General features: G+C 38.7%; 2 protein-coding genes across 8 annotated transcripts in view; one reads left to right on the top strand and one right to left on the bottom strand.

Annotated features, from left to right (window-relative positions):
* Positions 1–1,869: 1,869 nt before the first annotated feature.
* On the top strand, positions 1,870–6,363 carry LOC112575925 (pre-mRNA-splicing factor RBM22-like). The gene is given in 8 exon segments (XM_025258070.1): positions 1,870–2,045; positions 3,861–3,914; positions 4,275–4,437; positions 5,313–5,413; positions 5,603–5,738; positions 5,741–5,777; positions 6,052–6,145; positions 6,147–6,363. Coding segments are annotated over 8 exon segments (732 nt in total). The 5' UTR covers positions 1,870–1,991; the 3' UTR covers positions 6,240–6,363.
* Positions 6,364–9,620: 3,257 nt separating this feature from the next.
* The window catches only part of LOC112559222 (multidrug resistance-associated protein 1-like), a 52,699-nt gene continuing 43,896 nt past the window's right edge, over positions 9,621–18,423 (bottom strand). For all 7 annotated transcript variants that reach the window (XM_025230285.1, XM_025230330.1, XM_025230319.1 and 4 more), the window contains 3 exons: positions 14,005–14,171; positions 13,338–13,532; positions 9,621–12,960 (listed from right to left, as the gene is read on the bottom strand). In XM_025230285.1, the coding sequence (XP_025086070.1) occupies positions 12,849–12,960; positions 13,338–13,532; positions 14,005–14,171 (474 nt within the window). In that variant the 3' untranslated portion in view covers positions 9,621–12,848. The remainder of the gene's footprint in view (positions 12,961–13,337; positions 13,533–14,004; positions 14,172–18,423) is intronic.

The raw sequence follows: 18,423 nt of genomic DNA, 5'->3' as shown, positions 1-18,423 counted from the left end.
GGCTTCAATTTCTGTCAAAGTAAGAAAACAATACTTAGGAAAATTTTAACTTTTACTGCGCACATGTAACTTTACATTGTTGACACTATCGGTCTTATATTTACACAAACTAATTTTCATAAGAACGATAAAAACAGTTTTTTTAATTTCTTTGTATGTATATATCGCAAACAATTTATTTTTATACCTTATGACAGAGGAGCCACGTGAGGAAATTGCTTCTTCTATTCCTTCGGTTACTACACCACTTCTAAATCCATGCTCGAATCACATGAGTATAAAGTGTTTTTAAGAAACTAGTCAAAGTAATTAATTACCTTTTATTCCAGGTATCTGTTCTTACGTTCTTACAAAACCACTACTTTTATTAATTTTGACAACTCTGTGTAAAATGTCTTAAGTATAAAGCCTGACTTACTCCAAGAAGTGATCACAGCCTTTAGACTGTCTCTAAGCACGCCAGTACCTGTACAACCTTTAAAGATATTGCATGTCCTTTACCTTCCCACAAACAGGACATCAACTAGGAAGTCACCAACGGCCTGCTATCAAAAGATCAAATCAAATCAGAATTTATTGTCGGTCGAGGAGACCCAGGACAGAAATTTTTCTTCGCTCACAAGGCCGGGCATACATGCTCATACAGACATTTAACACACAGTTAGGAGTAAAGATACAAGTAGTTTGGATACAGCAACAACGATACAGCAATCCTTTCATACACATCGCTTTATTAACAAATGTTATGTATTTGTATGTAGAATCCCCCCTAAAGGAGACAAAACGCCTGCGGTACATTGTAGTAAACTTAATTTATACCCAGATTAAAATCTTTGATTCCATGCATTGTGGTAATTGATGTTACTCTGGTACAAAGTATTCTGGATATGCTGGTGGTTCCTTTTGACACCAGCCTTGCTTGGACTAATCAAAATAGCAGAAAAGATGAATGAAGTAGTGTATTTATATCGTGATATATATATATATAAATAAATGTCATTTGTCCATGCTATGTTGTTTAAAAGTTAGTAGACTTTTGGCCCTCGTTTATTTTACCTTTACCTGTCAGCAGTTTTAGGCCTTGAGTTATTTTGCCTGTCGCAATTAACTTTATGCAGCCCTTCATATTGTTTAAAAGTTGTTGAATTAGGGCCAGAACAAGTTTCATAGCTTCCAAAGTTTGAAGCGGAGGATGTCTCTTAGCGCGGACTGTCAAGTTCACTGACGTCACGCTTCTGAAGTTTTTCCCTTCACTGAGAAGTTTACAAAACAAAAAAAAAAAAAAACAAAAACAAAAAAAAAGTAAATAAATTAATCAGCAGCCGGGCCCACGGGGGCGTGTTCGTATGGAGTATCACTATTCTTTTACTCTTTTTTTAATGGTTAATACTGAAAGATATCTTTCTGGTTCAAATTCCTTTTTAAACTGTAGGTTGAGTACCTATCCCTCGTCTGGATTTTGTCTGACCATTTTTGTACAAAGTTGTCTTTCAGTCTTTGTTTGAGTAGTAAGATGAAAGCTCCATGGCATCTCCTACCCCACCTTGTTCCCACACGTGTCTAAATCCGTAGTCGTGCAGGGTATCTTCCATTGTCTTTGCCCACGGTAGTCCTAAGTTTAGCTGCATGTTACAATTCATGGTTCGGGAATCTTGGCCTGTCCATGGTGTTTAATTTTAACCTGTATTTAACAGCTCGAATTGTGCTATTGATATATAGAGGGTATATCCCGCTCTCGCTATATACCATATTGTTTGGAGTTTCAATGTCTACGCACATAAACCTTTTAATTGCAAATAAATGAACCTTTTCTATCTCCAATCAGCTGTCTGATTGGTCGTCTTGCACTTCCGAAACGAACTAATATCCGGTGTAGTCACAATCTTTGTTACGGCTCGCCGAGACTAACAGCAGATCACTTCACGAGAGGCTGAGCGTTGGTCTTGGCGGACAGGCAGCAATCACCTACACACGCCCGTGGATACACGAAGATGGCGATGTCCAAAAGTGCAAATACTTATAACAGACAAAACTGGGAAGACTCTGTAAGTGTACATTTGCTAGCATTTATTATGAAAGATATCTGTATGTTAAACTATTTGAAAAATAAGTTATTTCTACAGTTGTACATGCACTACATCTGTATTGAAATAATTCCGGATGTACTCTATAAGTTCTAGAAACATTCTACACTACTACCGCTATAAAATACAAACAATGATGAAAATGACAATATTGGTACAACAAATTTAGAAAAACTGTCACTATAACTAACAAGTTTGATTGAAAGTTAGGTAGATTTTGTCATTTTGCTCAATTTTCAGTAACGTCTAACAGTATCAGAAAGGGAGCTAGAAAAATACCTTAGAATGCTCCATAAGATAAATGGCATCGTGGCACCATGAACGTGGGGATGTAAGTTCGTGGTGGCAAAGAACAAACTCACTTTCTCCTCGTACTACAACATGTGGGCTCTTCATTTTCAATAAGAGCTTTGTATTTTCCATCGATTTTTTTTTTTTATAACCAAGCTGGTAAAACGTACCTTTCGACAGGATAGGAAAGATCTTATGGCTTCCACAATACAGATTTGAAAAGTCATTACAGTCCTTTTGATAGCCATACCCAGCATTACTGCTGCAGTGTAGGCTGAATGAACCTTCTTTTTGGTTTCCCTTTATCAAATTTGAATTGATTCTTTGACAATTTCAGGCATACAGTAATCCCTCGCCACTTTGTGCCTCAACTTTCATGGCTTCACTATTTTGTTTTTATAAGAAATAAATGGGAAAAATGATTCGCAGATCTACACTTCCTCGGAGATTTTCTGCAAAAGTCGATCAGTGGAAAATATATAAATGAATTTTTAGATGAAAAAAGCCCAAGGTGTATAAAAATATATTTCTAATATTAATGCTAACAATGAAGAAATATAATTAATATGAATTACAGTAAGTAATATATGTATATACTCTGAAACGAGAACCAGCATCGCTTGCCTGAGATGCTACATGCCTAGTCACAATTTTAAACAACATTGTGGGAATTGTTATTAAGGAAAAGGTTCATGTAGTGTGAAAGTATGAGGGAGTGTTTATGAAGCCTGAATGTAGTGTATAAATAAATACACTGTTCTATTTCGCGAATTTTAGGTTATCGCGGGTGGTTCTATAACACATCTCCCCTGATAAATGAGGGATTACTGTACTAAGTGTATTTGAACTGATTCTTTGATACTTTCAGGTACACTAAGTGTATTTTGCACTATGATTTGGACAATAGGATTTTTGAAGTTTTGTAAACTAAGGAGTTTTGTTTCTATGGTGGATTTAAAGACCAGCCTGAATGATTTGTAATTTTTTTCAGATATCGGTAGATATAGGTGATATAAAACTGAGCTGTAAATTTCAGCCTCCTAAACCTATTTGTTAACTATCTACTATGATGAGCACCTGTGATCTGTGAGCACGAGTAACAGTGTACTACATTATACTAGAATGAGAGACAATTCAGATTATTTGGATATTTAAAGTGTGCATTTCTTGTGGTTCTGAAATACTGCTACTTTACCACGAGAAATGCAGACTTTCAACGTCCAAATAATTTAAACTGTCGCTCATTCTCTCACTGTTTGGTGTTGATTGCTGGCAACCTTGTGAATGGTGCACCAGCATGACGTAGCACAGTGTTACCAGCTCTCATTGATCACCGGTAGATTTTGGAGGCTGAAATTTACAGGTTTGGTTTATATCACGATATAAAGCGATATCTACAAGAAATGCAAACCATTCAGGTTGGTCTCTAAGATAGATACTAAATCAAGGCAAAATGTAACATTTATGCAATATCTATTTTTGAAGGAGTTTCCCATTTTGTGCCAAACATGCCTTGGGGACAACCCTTACATTCGAATGGTAAGTGCAACATTATTGCAGCTAGTGTTATAGATTTGGCATTTCAAAGTGGCATTTCACTTTATTAGTAATAATAAATGCTTCACCACAACATTAGTGTTTTGAGTATTAGTACATGAACAATATGAATGGTGGAAATTGTACTACAATTGAAAAGAAAATAAAGTAGTTATCCTTAGCAGTGTTTAATATCTTTAATATCTTAATATCTTAAAATATTTGAATACTACAGTGTTCGTATTGTCTTCTGAAATGTTTCTAGGTTACTTGTAAATTTATGTGCTTGGCCCTAAAACATGATGTAGGCAAATCTAATTTTGGATTCTGGTAGGCTTGCTGATTCTCTAATGTTGTTAACAGACAAAGGAAAAATATAGCAAGGAGTGCAAGACCTGTGGTCAACCCTTCACAGTGTTCCGTTGGTGTCCTGGGACCCAAATGCGATTCAAGAAAACTGAGGTGTGTCAGACTTGCAGCAAACTAAAAAACGTTTGCCAGACCTGCCTTTTAGATGTAGAATATGGTAAGTTTGGAACTGATTCTCAGAAAATTGCTACTCTATCCTAGCACTTAATCACCTTCTTGTTCCTAATTGCCCGCAGCGAAGCATAGGCCGCACTTAATCATAGGCTAGGTGTTTGTGGTCATGATCATTCAAATATCTCTATGAGCCTGTGAAAAATTTCCATTTTATTCTAGACATAGCAAATATTAAATATTTTAAATAATAATTATGAGAACTACTACTTTTGAAGAAATGGAAGAAGAATTCATTTATTTGGCAGGTAACATTGCATAAGGACCATGTCTTAATGATGCAGTTAATGTGTTTGCGGTTTCGGTAGGATTTTATTTTTTTTTTACTGGGTGGGGTTGCTACGCCCAACCCTCCTCCTTCATCCAGGCTTGGGACCGGCAGGTTAACTGAGTGGGTTCATGTCTTAATGATGACTGCCTTTTTCTAGACCAGTGTAGCCCAACGTTTTCGTGCCTGAGGGCTGTATAGGACATGATTTAAAATGTCGCAGGGCAAACACAGTGGTTTTGCCAAAATCACAACGTTAAATATGACATTGTTGTGTTTGGTTAAAATTCATGGGCCAGATGTGGCCTGCGGGCCATAGGTTGGGCACCCCTGTTCTAGACAAATGCAAATCGCTCTCTCTCTCTCAGACATACATATTAAAAAAAAAATCTTAGAATAATCAATAAATCTGAGGACATTCTGTAAACTTATTTAAAGCTATTAAGGGATAAAGGAACAAAAATTTTAAGGGACAAATAAAGCAGAGTTTTTTTTATGTTGATGTAGGAGCTTTAAAATATTGCTTTGGCTGAAGCCCGTCACCTGTAATGTACATATATTGTACATTGACTTTTAATCCTATTTTTGCACAGGCTTACCTGTCCAGGTGCGTGACTCAGCCTTGAAGCTACAAGATAGCATGCCGAAGTCTGATGTTAATAAAGAATACTACACTCAAAACATGGAGAAAGAGGTATAGTAAATGTTCCTACTTATATTGCAACAAATTTTATTCTTGAATGAAAATATAAAGATATTGTGTGAAGTTTATTGGCGTTTTCCTTTTATGATTTTTGCATGCCAATTTTTTAAAATTACTTTTGTCATACTTCTTAGATTAAAATGAGTGCTCAGTTAAAGCCTGTGGCATGTTCTGATGCAGATTGCTAATACTGATGGAATTTTGCCTGTAAGAGCTCTGACAGGCAAAGCACAAACACCTACAGACATGCTGCTGAAGCTGGGAAGAAAAACTCCTTATTACAAAAGGAATCGGCCTCACGTTTATTCTTTTTGGTATAAGGTGAATGTAAAAGAGGCAAGGAGTGTCCTTATAGGTAAATTTATCTTTGTCAAGCATTTCATGTATACTCTTTTGGTAGATGAACATTTTAGTTTTTTAATTATTATTTTATAACTTTTAAAAGAATCAGAATATCCATCATAACTGTTTTCTTAATCATGTCAGTTAAATGCTCAGAAACATTTTCCACTCCGTATATTTTTTAAAGGCTTTTCTCCTCTTCTTCTATTGGTCTTATCACACTAGTCCTGTGATTTGCTTTATTGGCATATTTCGACAATTCATATTTGTGACCTGTCTTGGTTCAGACACGAAAAACCAACTGATCCTGATGATCCATTGGCCGATCAGAACATTAAAGACAGATTCTATGGCATCAACGATCCAGTAGCAGAGAAGCTTCTTGGTTGCTACAACTCCATTACCCAAGCTGGAGCCACCAGAAGATAAAACAGTTACCACTCTGCATGTTGACGACAAAGCTGGGGAAAAGTAACTCAGGTGGAGAGTTTATCCTAATGCTACTTAGTAACTCTTGCTAAGCTGTTAGTAGAGAATGGTGATTGGACATGTTGCTAGTTTTGATGGTCACATTAAAGACATTTTTGAGAAATTTAAAACTTGTGTTTAACGCCACGCCAACAACTAGGGCTATATCACGGCAACAAAAGGTAATCTTAGCATAACCGCAGCTTTCATTTGACCGCAGCTTTCTGGATCTGAACGTTGATTTGACCGCAGCTTTCTGGATCTGAACGTTGACAAAACGGAGGAGATGGCCTTTGGAAGAGCCTACGAAGGAAGAGATGGCACAACCCCTCTCTCCCCACCACTCCAAATCAAGGGACAGCAGGTGCAGAGGGCTGCTGTGTTTAGGTACCTTGGTACAGTGATCGACGGGAGGCTCTCATTTAGTGATCACGTGAACCAAGTGTACAAAAAGGCCCAGCAGAGGCTGTACCTTCTGAGGAGACTTCGCAGCTTCGACGTCAGCTCTGGGGTGCTGGAGACTGTGTACAGGTCTCTTGTTGAGAGCATCCTCTCATTCAACATCGCTGCCTGGTATGGTCACCTACTAGTCAAAGACAAGGCAAGGCTGGCCAGAATCATCCACCAGGCAAATAAAATTATTGGTCAAGCACAGCTGCCACTTTCTGACTTGTACCTTCATGCAGTCAGAAGGATGGCACATAACATCATTTCGGACCTGAAACACCCTCTCCACACCAGCTTCCAGCTGTTGCCCTCAGGCAGGCGCTATAAGGTACCACGCATAAGGAAAGCTGCCTACCAGAGGTCCTTCGTGCCAGCAGCCATCACCATCCTAAATAAAGGCACAAGGACTCAGGAGGAATCAAACAGAGACTGAAGAAGAGTGAGTGCTGACATCTATTGTCAGCCATCACCTCGTGTGTCATTCTTGTCAATGACATTTTCTGGACGCAGCCGCGGTAAAGTTGAAGAAAAATGAACGATTAGCAAAATAAACAACTGATCAATGCGTACGTGTCATCTACGGTGTCACCGATCACCGCAACTAAAAAAATATATCCATGGTATTCATATTGCCATGGCATAGCGTCGCACGAACTGTTTCATCCTACACTTTGTGCGAGTTTGTTGCCTGTCTCGCGGTAAGTCGCTGCGATCTGCGCGGTTCGGACACGATAGGGACTGTCATTTCTGGTACTGTCATCTGACACCACAGACACTGTTACTTCTGGCACCACAGGCATTGTCACAAGAGTTCTGTGGTGATGGTTTGGAAGAGTAGCATACCACCCTGGCGTTTCCTCTTCACTGTCGTCATCCTGAAGGTATGGCGCCTCCCGCAATTGAATGTCCTTTATCTTGGAGTATACCAAATGATCGTCTAGGTACACAAGAAGGACTGAAATTAAAAAGTTCGGCATGGTGATCTGCATTAACCTCTGGAAAGTGGCTGGTGTGGACGTCAGACCCATTGGCATCCTGGAACGGGCGTGTTGCCAGCGGCCCTAGCCAGTCCTTTTGTTGACAATGTCTTCTCAAGATGAGCTTCATGCACGGCTGCCTGTACTGCCTGCGCCACATCTTCGGTAGAGTCCATTATCCGATCAAGGACGTTCTTCCCTAGTAGCAGCGACACGCGCCTCCTGCGCTCACTTGTGACCACATCGACCAGGTCCTTGACCACCAGGATAGGAACGTCCTCAGACGCTGGCCGTAAACATGTCCACCACCGCCACTCCTGAGTTTGTTTTAGCTGTAAGTCCTGTATGTGCCCTCGTGCCCACTCGTCAGTGACCGTCGTTACCTCACTGCCGGTGTCGAGCAACGCCATCACTCAACTGCCATAAATGACAACCTCCGCCGTCGGACACTTTCCAGTCAGGCCAGCTACACTTTATTTCCCTGTCATCCTGTTACGGAAAACGGGGGCAGTCACTTTCCCTGACCGGTCGGGCTGCAGTCCTCCGTGATGGTGTCAATCGCCGCCACTTCGATGCTCTGCGCCGCCTTCTACCTCGCCTGCTTAAATTCTGGAGCTTCGCGGCTTATTCGTCGACCACCTCATCACGTTGCTGTGGCACTGATTCTTTCCGTTCGCCGTACGCCTCCACTAGGACACCCAAGATCTTTCTCGGCGTATCTCTTGCGTCATGCGGAAGCATCAACACTCGACGTCTGGCAGGTCCCTCCAGCGAGCTCAAGATGTAACCACGAGCCGCATTCTGACACATCGGGTTTATGGCGAGAGCTAACTCGACCTCTGTTTCAATCTCGTCGACACTCGTTGTCCACCGGCAAACTACTGAAAGCGGACTAACTAGTATGCTCGTAGAGCCTCTGCCCACCAACGGATAGCATCATGGTCCTCTCTATGTACTAATCTTCTGTCGTGGGCTTCTGCCCGTGATGAACAAATGTTTCTTTTTGTTAAGCAGTGCTTTTAGGCCCTTGGTCACCCAAGGTTTGTTGTTAGGATAAACATACACTGCCTTGATGGACTGGTGCAATCAACACTATTTTACTCCTCACTTTTACTCCTAACTGTGTGTTAAATGTCTGTATGGGTATGTGAGCAAAGACAAATTTCTGTCCTCCTGGGCAGACAATAAAGTCTGTTTTGATTTGATTTGATTTGATAACAAAAGGTAATCTTAACTATACACGTTTAGGGAAAAACCTCCCAAATGATATAATCATAACATTCTTTAAAAAGTTAAAGCAAGAAATAATATGTAAAAGAGTAGTTCAAGTGTAAAAAGGAGTGGTGAAGCCCCAAAAGGCCACCAAAAAACTAAAAATCAAGAGAAAACAATTACCAGGACATAAAGTTTATTAAATTTGATAGTGAAGTCCTATCCTTAAAAATGTAAATTCTGCTGCGATGGGACGGACCGGAACAAAGAAAACAAAGAATTCTCTGCAAAAAATTATCGACAGATAGTCTGGAGCTTAGGACAATCAAAATATGTAACACATTAAAATTTTCCCTACACCATGGACAAACGGGTGGTGGTGGTCCCTACGTGGCATTGGTGTGTCCTAACTTTAATCTAGCCAGGACCACCTCCTCCCGCCTCACAGGATGGCACGAAGGTAGATGATTGGAAAGACAGGGAAGAGTGGCATAAAATTTATTTGGACCCAGAGTGGCATTGCCATAAGGACTGAACGTAGGCCGAGAAGAAAGGTTTAGTCTGATGATACAAGTGACTGTAATTTGCCAGGGGAAGTGACTGTAATTTGCCAGGGGACTGACATGCAGACTTACAAGCCTGGTCTGCTCGAACATTGCCTGAGATACCAGTGTGGCCAGGACCCCAATATAATTCCAATGTCCTTGTTTATGTTTAATGCAAGCTTCTTTTGGGCGGAAAAACTCCTGCAGAATGTTTCGTTCCATTTTATTCAATACAGATAACAGTATCTATTTAAATCATTAAATCAGATTTATTAATTTCAACACAGCAAATGTTTTTATAAAACAAAAGCAAATTGATTGGTGACTCATTAATCCTTCAACCCTAAAAAAAAAAAAAAAAAAAAAACAAGAAAAAAACCGAAACCAAACATTTTTCCACCTAAAATCTTCTAAATTATTTACAAGGGAGCACACTATTTTATAACAAAATCATGACAAGAACTAAAACTTTAAGACAAAACATGAATGGATGTACAAGCAGACAAAGTCACCGAGCTTTTTTTTATAAGAGTAGCCAAATAATCATGCATAACAGCCATATGCACTGGTGGACTTGTATATCAATAAACGTTTAATTTCAACACATTATTGTAAATAAAAGGTTATCGTTAATAAACTTCTTTCTCACTAGAAAAAATCTTTCCTTTGCACATACGTCATGTTAATAAAAAGAAAGGACAAAATTTTACTGAACTCATTAAACAGAGTTTTGCTGAGAACACATCATCTAAGTACACATTATTTAGTTCTATTAAATACCAATAAGACAGAAATAAATAACTGCACTTTAAACTCTTTCATTCCATGTGTGGGTATAACAGTACACATCTGCATACATCTGTCTAGATGTTCTCTAAGTCATACTGAAGAACATACTTGTATACATGCATGATGCACAAGTATTCATGATTACCTTCCTACAAAAACCATCCAGCTCAACTGTCAGTTTAAAACAGTAATAATAATGTCCTCAAGGCATTCAAATATATATATATACATACAGCATGGTATGAGGCTGTACAAAAACAAAAACAAACCAACATTATAGGCTAATTATCACCAAAATAACGACATCAGACATCAAAGGCACACATTTTAAAATCAAAACAAGATATACCCTGATAGGAGGAGATAAAAAAGATGGAAAAAAAAAAAAAAAGGCAAAATTATATTCGACTAGTTACTACATAATGAGCCAAATTATCTGGTTCAAAAACTACTTATTCATATACGAATTAACTACACATGCAGAAAATTTAGAAAGAAAAAGTGAAAACAAATTTAGGTTGTAAAGAGATGATTGCAACGGTCATAAACACTCCTTTCACTGTTTGAACCTTTTCAAAATAATATGAGTTAGCAAGTCTCTCTTGCTCTCATGCAGGCACATGCTCATATACAAGAAATTTATCAAATGACATCATGATATAAACAGTTCAAAATAACTTTACTCACTTGGAGTAATAAAAATATTGGACTTCTAGCAACATCAAGAATATGTCTTCATGCTTTCCCCAGTTTTAACTTCAGTCAAATTAGATGAACTCTCATTGTAAAGATGGTGGATGAGTTAGATCATACCGAAACAACTCGTACATACTTTCTTCAATGTTGGCGAAGCACTTTCTTGCTTCCTTTCTACATAAATGAAGCATATAATACAAAACCTCAACAGGTCACTTTTGTTCCATTTTTGCATACTTATTAATAAAATGATCCGATTCAATGAGACGTTCATTACAGCTTAATAAAAGGCAGGAATTGAGGTTCACTACCATATTGTAATAACTGTACCTGAACAGTAATGGCGTAAGCTCATAAAACATTAACTCACCAATCAGCCACCACATCCACCTGTTTGACACAGCCTTAGGAAGACATCACAATTAATCACACATTATATTAATTCTGTACATGTACAACTAGATTTTGAACCATTCTCACAATATATTTTGTGCAATATCAATAACAGAGTAAAATTCAAATGAAAAATTGTATAACAGCTCTCCAAATGGGTTTGTGTTAAACTTTTACCTGCATGAACTTATATATGTAATATATATGATTCAGTCCTTCTGTAATGGGTATTTAAATACAACAAGTTGGTCAAACAGAAAAGGGAATCCTTTTAACAGGGGGAACTGTGGCCAAAAATGACTGGCTAGAATAAACATTAAAGTTCACTTGATGCTGCACAGCACAAGCATGCTTGAAGCAAGCAGTTTTTATGTGTACTGTAATGCAAAATACCAATGATGTAAATGCTTTATGTTCTGAGATTCTTGAAGAATACTACTACAAAAAGAAAAAAATATATTTTCATAAAAATATTAAATATTTATTTAAAGCTTTTCATGAAATATTGCCATCACAGTTTAGTAAAAGAAAATTTGACTGACATATAATTACTCATTTAAAAGCTTATTAAAAATGTCATGCAAACATCAAAGCCCACCATTTGCTTACCTATGATCAGGATCTTACATACCTTTGCCACAGGAATGTGACTAGCTTTGAATGCCACAGTTAAAAACCAATGACATTCTTTGTTTTCTGATACCTCAAAAATTCTACAAAGAAGGGTACAAATCATGGTTGGTCATGGAGTCTATCAACTTCTATGTAAGATGTGTAATTTCCATGCTGCTGCCTACTAAATTTTTTGAGGAAGGAGTGGTTTGGGAGAAAGATAGGACAGTCACTGAAGCAGCTTATGTTCACAACACTTATAAAGTCGAAGTGCAAAGTCTTTCTAAAGGTGTCCATAGCCATACTACAGGCAAGTCTCTTCAGGAACAGACATTCACACACATGCACAACATACATATTGTTGAAATGTTCAAATAGTCAAATTTCACTGCATGTAATTGGCTAAACAATTATGAATGTTTTCCTTATTTCCCTATTTACTAAACTGCCTGATATTTAGATTGCTTCAAATCTCATTCCCAACGTACAAGTCTTTACAAAAATGGCCACAACAAAATAATAAATAGGGGTATATTTGAACTGTATATCTAGGTCAACACCTTTCACAAAAAAATCAAAGTTACATGTCAAAAATGAAGCAGTTTAAAAATATATTTTGACCATCAATAAAGTTCTGTTCCTTTTGGAAAGTGAAAAATGGAAGAAATATTAAATGTGCTAACATGTAAACATTCATGTGAAACATTTCCAAATGGACTGTCACTGTCAATGTCATGTTAAACCATATGAAATAAAGTATGCACAGCAATAGTTCCAGTCAATTCAAATGTTTCTAAATTATAGCTTTCGAAAAGACCAAAAGACAACAAAGGTATCCTGCCTCAGACCTATCCATGTCAGGTAAAATGCTTACAAATTATGGTCTTTGACCTGTGATCTAGGCCAATCACCAGTACCCATAGGCCACACACAGACTTGTCTCCATCAAACAAGACCAGCATCTTTTGCCATGCCATAGAAAATTGATTCAGGATTCTGCAGCAATGTTTGAGGTGAATCATATTCTGCAATCTTGCCTGCATCCAAAACCATTATTCTGAAACAGGATAATATCAAATGTCAAACTTAACAGGAAAATGAGAGATGCATGCATGTTTGAATGTGAAAACAAAATCAATGTCTGCGCATGCAATTATGTGTACACATATATGCATGCACACGTGTGTGTGAGAATGACAATTGTCAAAATACAATAATAACTACCTTTGCTACTAAGATATTTTTATCATTAGAAGTCTTTCTCACAACTAGTAGCAGAAAAGATATCCAGCATTTTAAAATTTATTTTTTCTTCTGCAAAGGTTTGGGATTAGTATGGATGTACACATGGTAATAAGTCTACTCAGTAGTCAAGCCTGACTTCTCCATAAAAATAATTTCTCTAATTTACCACACGGAGAAAAGCGACTTCACCTGGTGTAGTCCATGATGGTGTTGAGCCTGTGGGCAATGGTGAGCACCGTGCACTCCTCAAATTCAACACGGATGGTGCCTTGGATGAGGTCATCTGTTTCCAGGTCAACTGCAGCTGTGGCTTCATCCAAGATGAGGATTTTAGTCTTCCTAAGTAAAGCTCTGGCAAGACAGAGCAACTGTCGCTGGCCAACGCTGCAAGCAGAGAGATATATAAAAGTTGTCATTCTCTGAAAGGACCTTGTGAATCCCTTGGATTCTTATCACTCACACTCCCTCACAGCTTTCACCTTCCTCGCACTCGGTCAAGATTCTGTTATCATACTCCATGATGTGACACTCTCCTGACCTTTTACTCATCTACACTACACTACATATACACTACATCTTCACTAACATTGACTTTACCTGGGACGTTCGTTAAGACTGTCCTTACGTGAGACTCTACATTTATCAACATGGTTTTCACCTCTGATTTTCACCGACATCGCTCTAACTCACGACTCTTATTGCCTCTTGTCCTCAACTAAAATATTTTCAACATGGCTATTTGTTGATTCCCACCAGAATCTGGTCTTAAATGGGACATTTTCACCAAGGTGGTCCTTACCCACAATATTTTCAAGTAGTCCTCACTTGCATATTTATTTCATAAGGAGTTCCTTACCTCAGGTTCTCGCCACCCTCAGTGCACTCAAAGTCAAGCCCCTGTGTCAGCGTCTGCACAAAGTTCTTAAGGTGGGCATGCTCCATTGCTCTCCACAACTCCTCATCTGAGTGCCGTCCGAAAGGGTCAAGATTCATGCGAAGTGAACCAGAGAACAAGACAGGATCCTGTCACAAGGAAAACGCCATTTCTTTAAAACTTGTACAATGAGTTTCTTATTTCATTCAAACATTAATCTGTCTGTATCCGAATTCTAAGAAACCCACCATAACAGAAAGATCAAGTATCAGCAACAAATGAACCAGTATTATGTACAGTATTACAAAATATTACAGTATTACAGTACACCAGAAAATGATGAAAAGGCTAACTTTTTTTTTGCTCTGCTTGTTTCTATGAAACCATTTTTCTTGAATAGATGGTTCACTTTCAAACGTGTAAAAAAAAAAATCAAGATAAATCTCCCTCTCCTACTATAAGTGTATGAGTGTATGTTGTAGAAGTGAACACGTCTGTTATATGCGAATGTGGGTGCATGGTTGTTGATGACGAAGGAGAGGGGTGCCGTGGTTCCATTTTCTAGCTCTAAGCACCAGATATGCAGCAGAGTTCTGTACTTTCTGGAGTTTGTAAAGAAGGTATTCAGGGCAGCCAGCAAAGCAAGGAGTTGTAGTAATCAAGTCTGGATAAAACAACGCACAGAGAAGATGTTGGTGGGCGGCATGTAGACAGAATGTGACGGATGGCGCTGGTTCATAACAGACAGACTGACAGACAGCTGACATTTGTTTAGCAAAATTCATGTCTGCAGTGACAATGAATCTCAGATTCCTGATGGAGGACGCAAAGGTGATGTTGGTTTCGCCCACCTTGATGTGACTTGGTGGACAAACAAGTGAATATTTCTTCTTCTCGAACATTATCATCATTGTTTTGACACCATCCAGTCTTTGACTTCAGTAATAAAGGCTTCTGTGGTACTGGTAGCAGAGTGAGAACTCAGCCGGTGGAGTGGAGCAGTACAGCTGCATATCATCAGCATATGATTGATGAGAAAGTGCAGAGCTGGATTGCAAGATGAAAGTGGCTTCATATACAGAAGGTAAACAGAAAACTAGGGGTCCGAATATTGAACAGCCTTGAGGGACGCCAGCCCAAGAAAATGGAGCAGCAGGCGAGATGTTTGCCATCAACAAGCATCTGCATCCTTATCAGTGAGATGAGTTGAACCATGTTAGTGCAGGTCCAGAAATTCCCGTAGAGGGTGTGTAGTAGCAGAAGGAGCAGAGAGTAGTTGATGGTGTCAAATTGCAGCAGACACATCCAGAAACGATGTGATTCCACTGTGAAGGGCACATAACATTTGTTGTTCCGTTTGGTCACTTTAATTAAAGTAGTTTCAGTACTGTGTAAGAGGAGGTCTATATGACAACTGAGCATGGGGGATGAGCTGGCGTTCTTGTACGTAGGCAGGCTCTGTGTCAAAACTACTTTCTCTATTATTTAGAGAAAAGACAAGTTGGAAACTGGGCGATAATTGATTCAACACATTGACATCAAGCGTGAATTTCTTAAGAAGTGGCTCCTCACTAGGGCATTTTTAAACAAAGTTGGGAAAAACACCTGATGACAAGCTACATTTACAATGTTCGTAACGGAAGAAAGTAAAAAGCACTCAAGAGACCTGTGGGTATTGGGTCTAACTGGCAAGTTGTTGAGGGCGTGCGCTTTCAGAATAATCGCCTTTGTATCAAGCATCAGAGATGTGTTGCTGGTCGAAAATTTGGTCAGAGAGCTCTAAGAAAGAATTTAGTCTTTTTATATAAAGCACTATGAGCACAATCGTTGGAAAGGTGCTGTATAACATCCTCATTTATTATTACAAATTATTGCTCCTCATGACAATAACATGGTGTTACAGCCAAACAATCAAGTGTCACGTGGAAGAAATGGGTACGAGGGAGTGTTTTATCCTCATCATACGTGTGTGCACGAATCCTACAAAAACTAATCACTGCTGTAAGTTCATGAAATTTCTCTGGTCAATGAGCTAGAAGTGGGTGAGATGGATACCAAGCTGAACATCTACTGACTCACCTGAGGAATGATGTCAGTTTTGACCTTAGGTTATGTAGTCCAATGTCAGCAATGTTGATGCCATCAATAGTGATGCTCGCCTGCAGGCTCAATGATGCGGAAAGTCCAAGGTGTGAGGGAAGACTTCCCAGCCCCTGTTCTGCCAACAATTCCAATCTGCAATGAGAAAATTAATGACAAAATCAGAGGTGTGGCATGCAATGCACAAAGAGTTATATTTTGCCACAGTTTCCATTTGATTGTTGCCACTTGTTGTTCCTTCATTGTATAGTTGACTGTTGGTTGGTTTAGTCTTCACATGGCACACATGCATTAAAAGCTTGTCCTCAAATGAGGAAATGATGCACTACAATTGTATGATGATGATAATTGTTCTCAAAATTGATAGCCTAGACTGAGAACATGAAACATGAAAATAGCTCTGCCATAATACTAGGGCAACAGTTGGGGAATACATTTCTATTTTGGGAATAGATGCCATGAAGCTATATATTTAAAAAAATATTAAATTCATGGATTTACATTTTTTTAGCACAAGTTTGATTTTAATTTTATTGCACAAAGTCTCCATTTTATACTGCTAATGGAGATTTGATGGAGATGTAGCCATAGATGTCATGGTGACAAAAACACCAAGAAGTTTTGAATCCTCAAATTAAACCCGGACATGAAAAACTAGCACTCACCTCAGTCTTTACACTACACTACCATCTACACAGAACATATTATATATATAAAAGTTTACCAGGCTTTAAGAATTTTCCAGAGTTTTAATCAATACCATCTTTCTACCTCATAACGTGGGACTTGAGAAGTTCTGCTTACCTTTTCACCAGGTTTGACAGAAGACAATTGACTGCCCCGCCAGCACCAAGGTCTAAGACCCTCTGTAGCGGCACCCTGATAGTTGGAGAATTCTACCCTGCCTTCTTGAGGCCATGAAACTGTCTGGCTTTTTCTGTGGTAACTCCCAGGGCGCCCTGCCATCACCAAATCAAGGAAATTTTTACAAGAATGATATGACATTTAAATATTTGTGTTAATTTTGGACAAAAACGATGCATATATTTTCTTCAAATATTCTAATGCATTTCATATTGGATAACTTTCTAATATAACCAATTCAGTATGTACTGATAAGAAAACAGAAAGTGAAAGAAAGACGGCTTTATCTGTGCTGCCAGGTGAAATGATTAAGTCTTGAACCCCCTATTTCTGCCACCTGAAATGAGAATTAAAATGGATATTTCATTTAGAAGTACTGACCTCTTGGGTTACTGTCTGTGTATTCCTTAACTCGCATCCACCGCCACAATTATTTGTCTCCAGTTCACAAGTCATGCGTCCATCCCAGTTTAGGGTTTTGTGTTACCTGTAAACAAAATCTGACTCATTCCTTCAACTTCATAGACAGAATTTCATATGACGATATGATACTATTATTATTTAGATCGCTTGGATGTCTGTGTCTATGGCATCGCACACACACATCACAGAGTCAGATTAAACCAAACCTTACATTATTTGGCTAGAGGAAACGACAGCCAACTAATGCCAGGCTGTAGTGGTCACGACAAGACTGCAAAAGTGCATGGGCGAAGAAAATAAAACAGTTGCCCGCCAAATTCCAGGCCGGATGGCCAGCCATCATGTAATTGACAACGTAAAACAATATAGCCGAGGAGCTACGGCAATGTGATCACACAATAACAATAACAACCGACTTTATTCTAATCCCAACGGCAATTAGGATGGGAAGCGTGCCCTGTTTCCAAAAACTTATTGTGTATTATGGAAAAAAAAAACAACATACAAAAAAGCACACACACTACATCTGCACACCTCTGCCAATCAACACACAACACCATCCACGCTGACTGAGACTAGTTCACTGTGATATTGGAGTAGACTTGCACTGCCGCCGATGCGCCACTAAAAGATATTCGGTGCCTGAGTACATTTTGACAATCATGGCTACGGGACTGCCTGGTTACCGCGGCTTAAGAAAAATTTCTCCCGCTAGACATGTTCAAGGTATGGACAGATGCGGTGGAAGCTTCCTAATTAATTGTTGATCACAGAAGGAAGTCAAGTCCCTCTGTTTGGGAATACCAATTATCTTGGAACGATGTAGGATCAATGTGTGTATTTTTGGCATTGTACAATGCATGCAAGTCGCATCAATTCCCATCTCTGTCAAAATACCTAACTTGCATTTTTAATGAGGTCTTGTTTTAGTTCAGTTTTATTTCTCAGATTACCTATCAGAGCTTTAATTTTTACCGATTAAAGTGCTTTGTTGTATTATTTGTATCTACTCTT

The sequence above is a fragment of the Pomacea canaliculata genome, linkage group LG1, assembly GCF_003073045.1.
Source record: "Pomacea canaliculata isolate SZHN2017 linkage group LG1, ASM307304v1, whole genome shotgun sequence".
Classification (NCBI taxonomy): Eukaryota; Metazoa; Mollusca; class Gastropoda; order Architaenioglossa; family Ampullariidae; genus Pomacea; species Pomacea canaliculata.
Note: the sequence above shows the minus strand (reverse complement) of the source record. Positions and strands in the feature narration are given on the sequence as shown.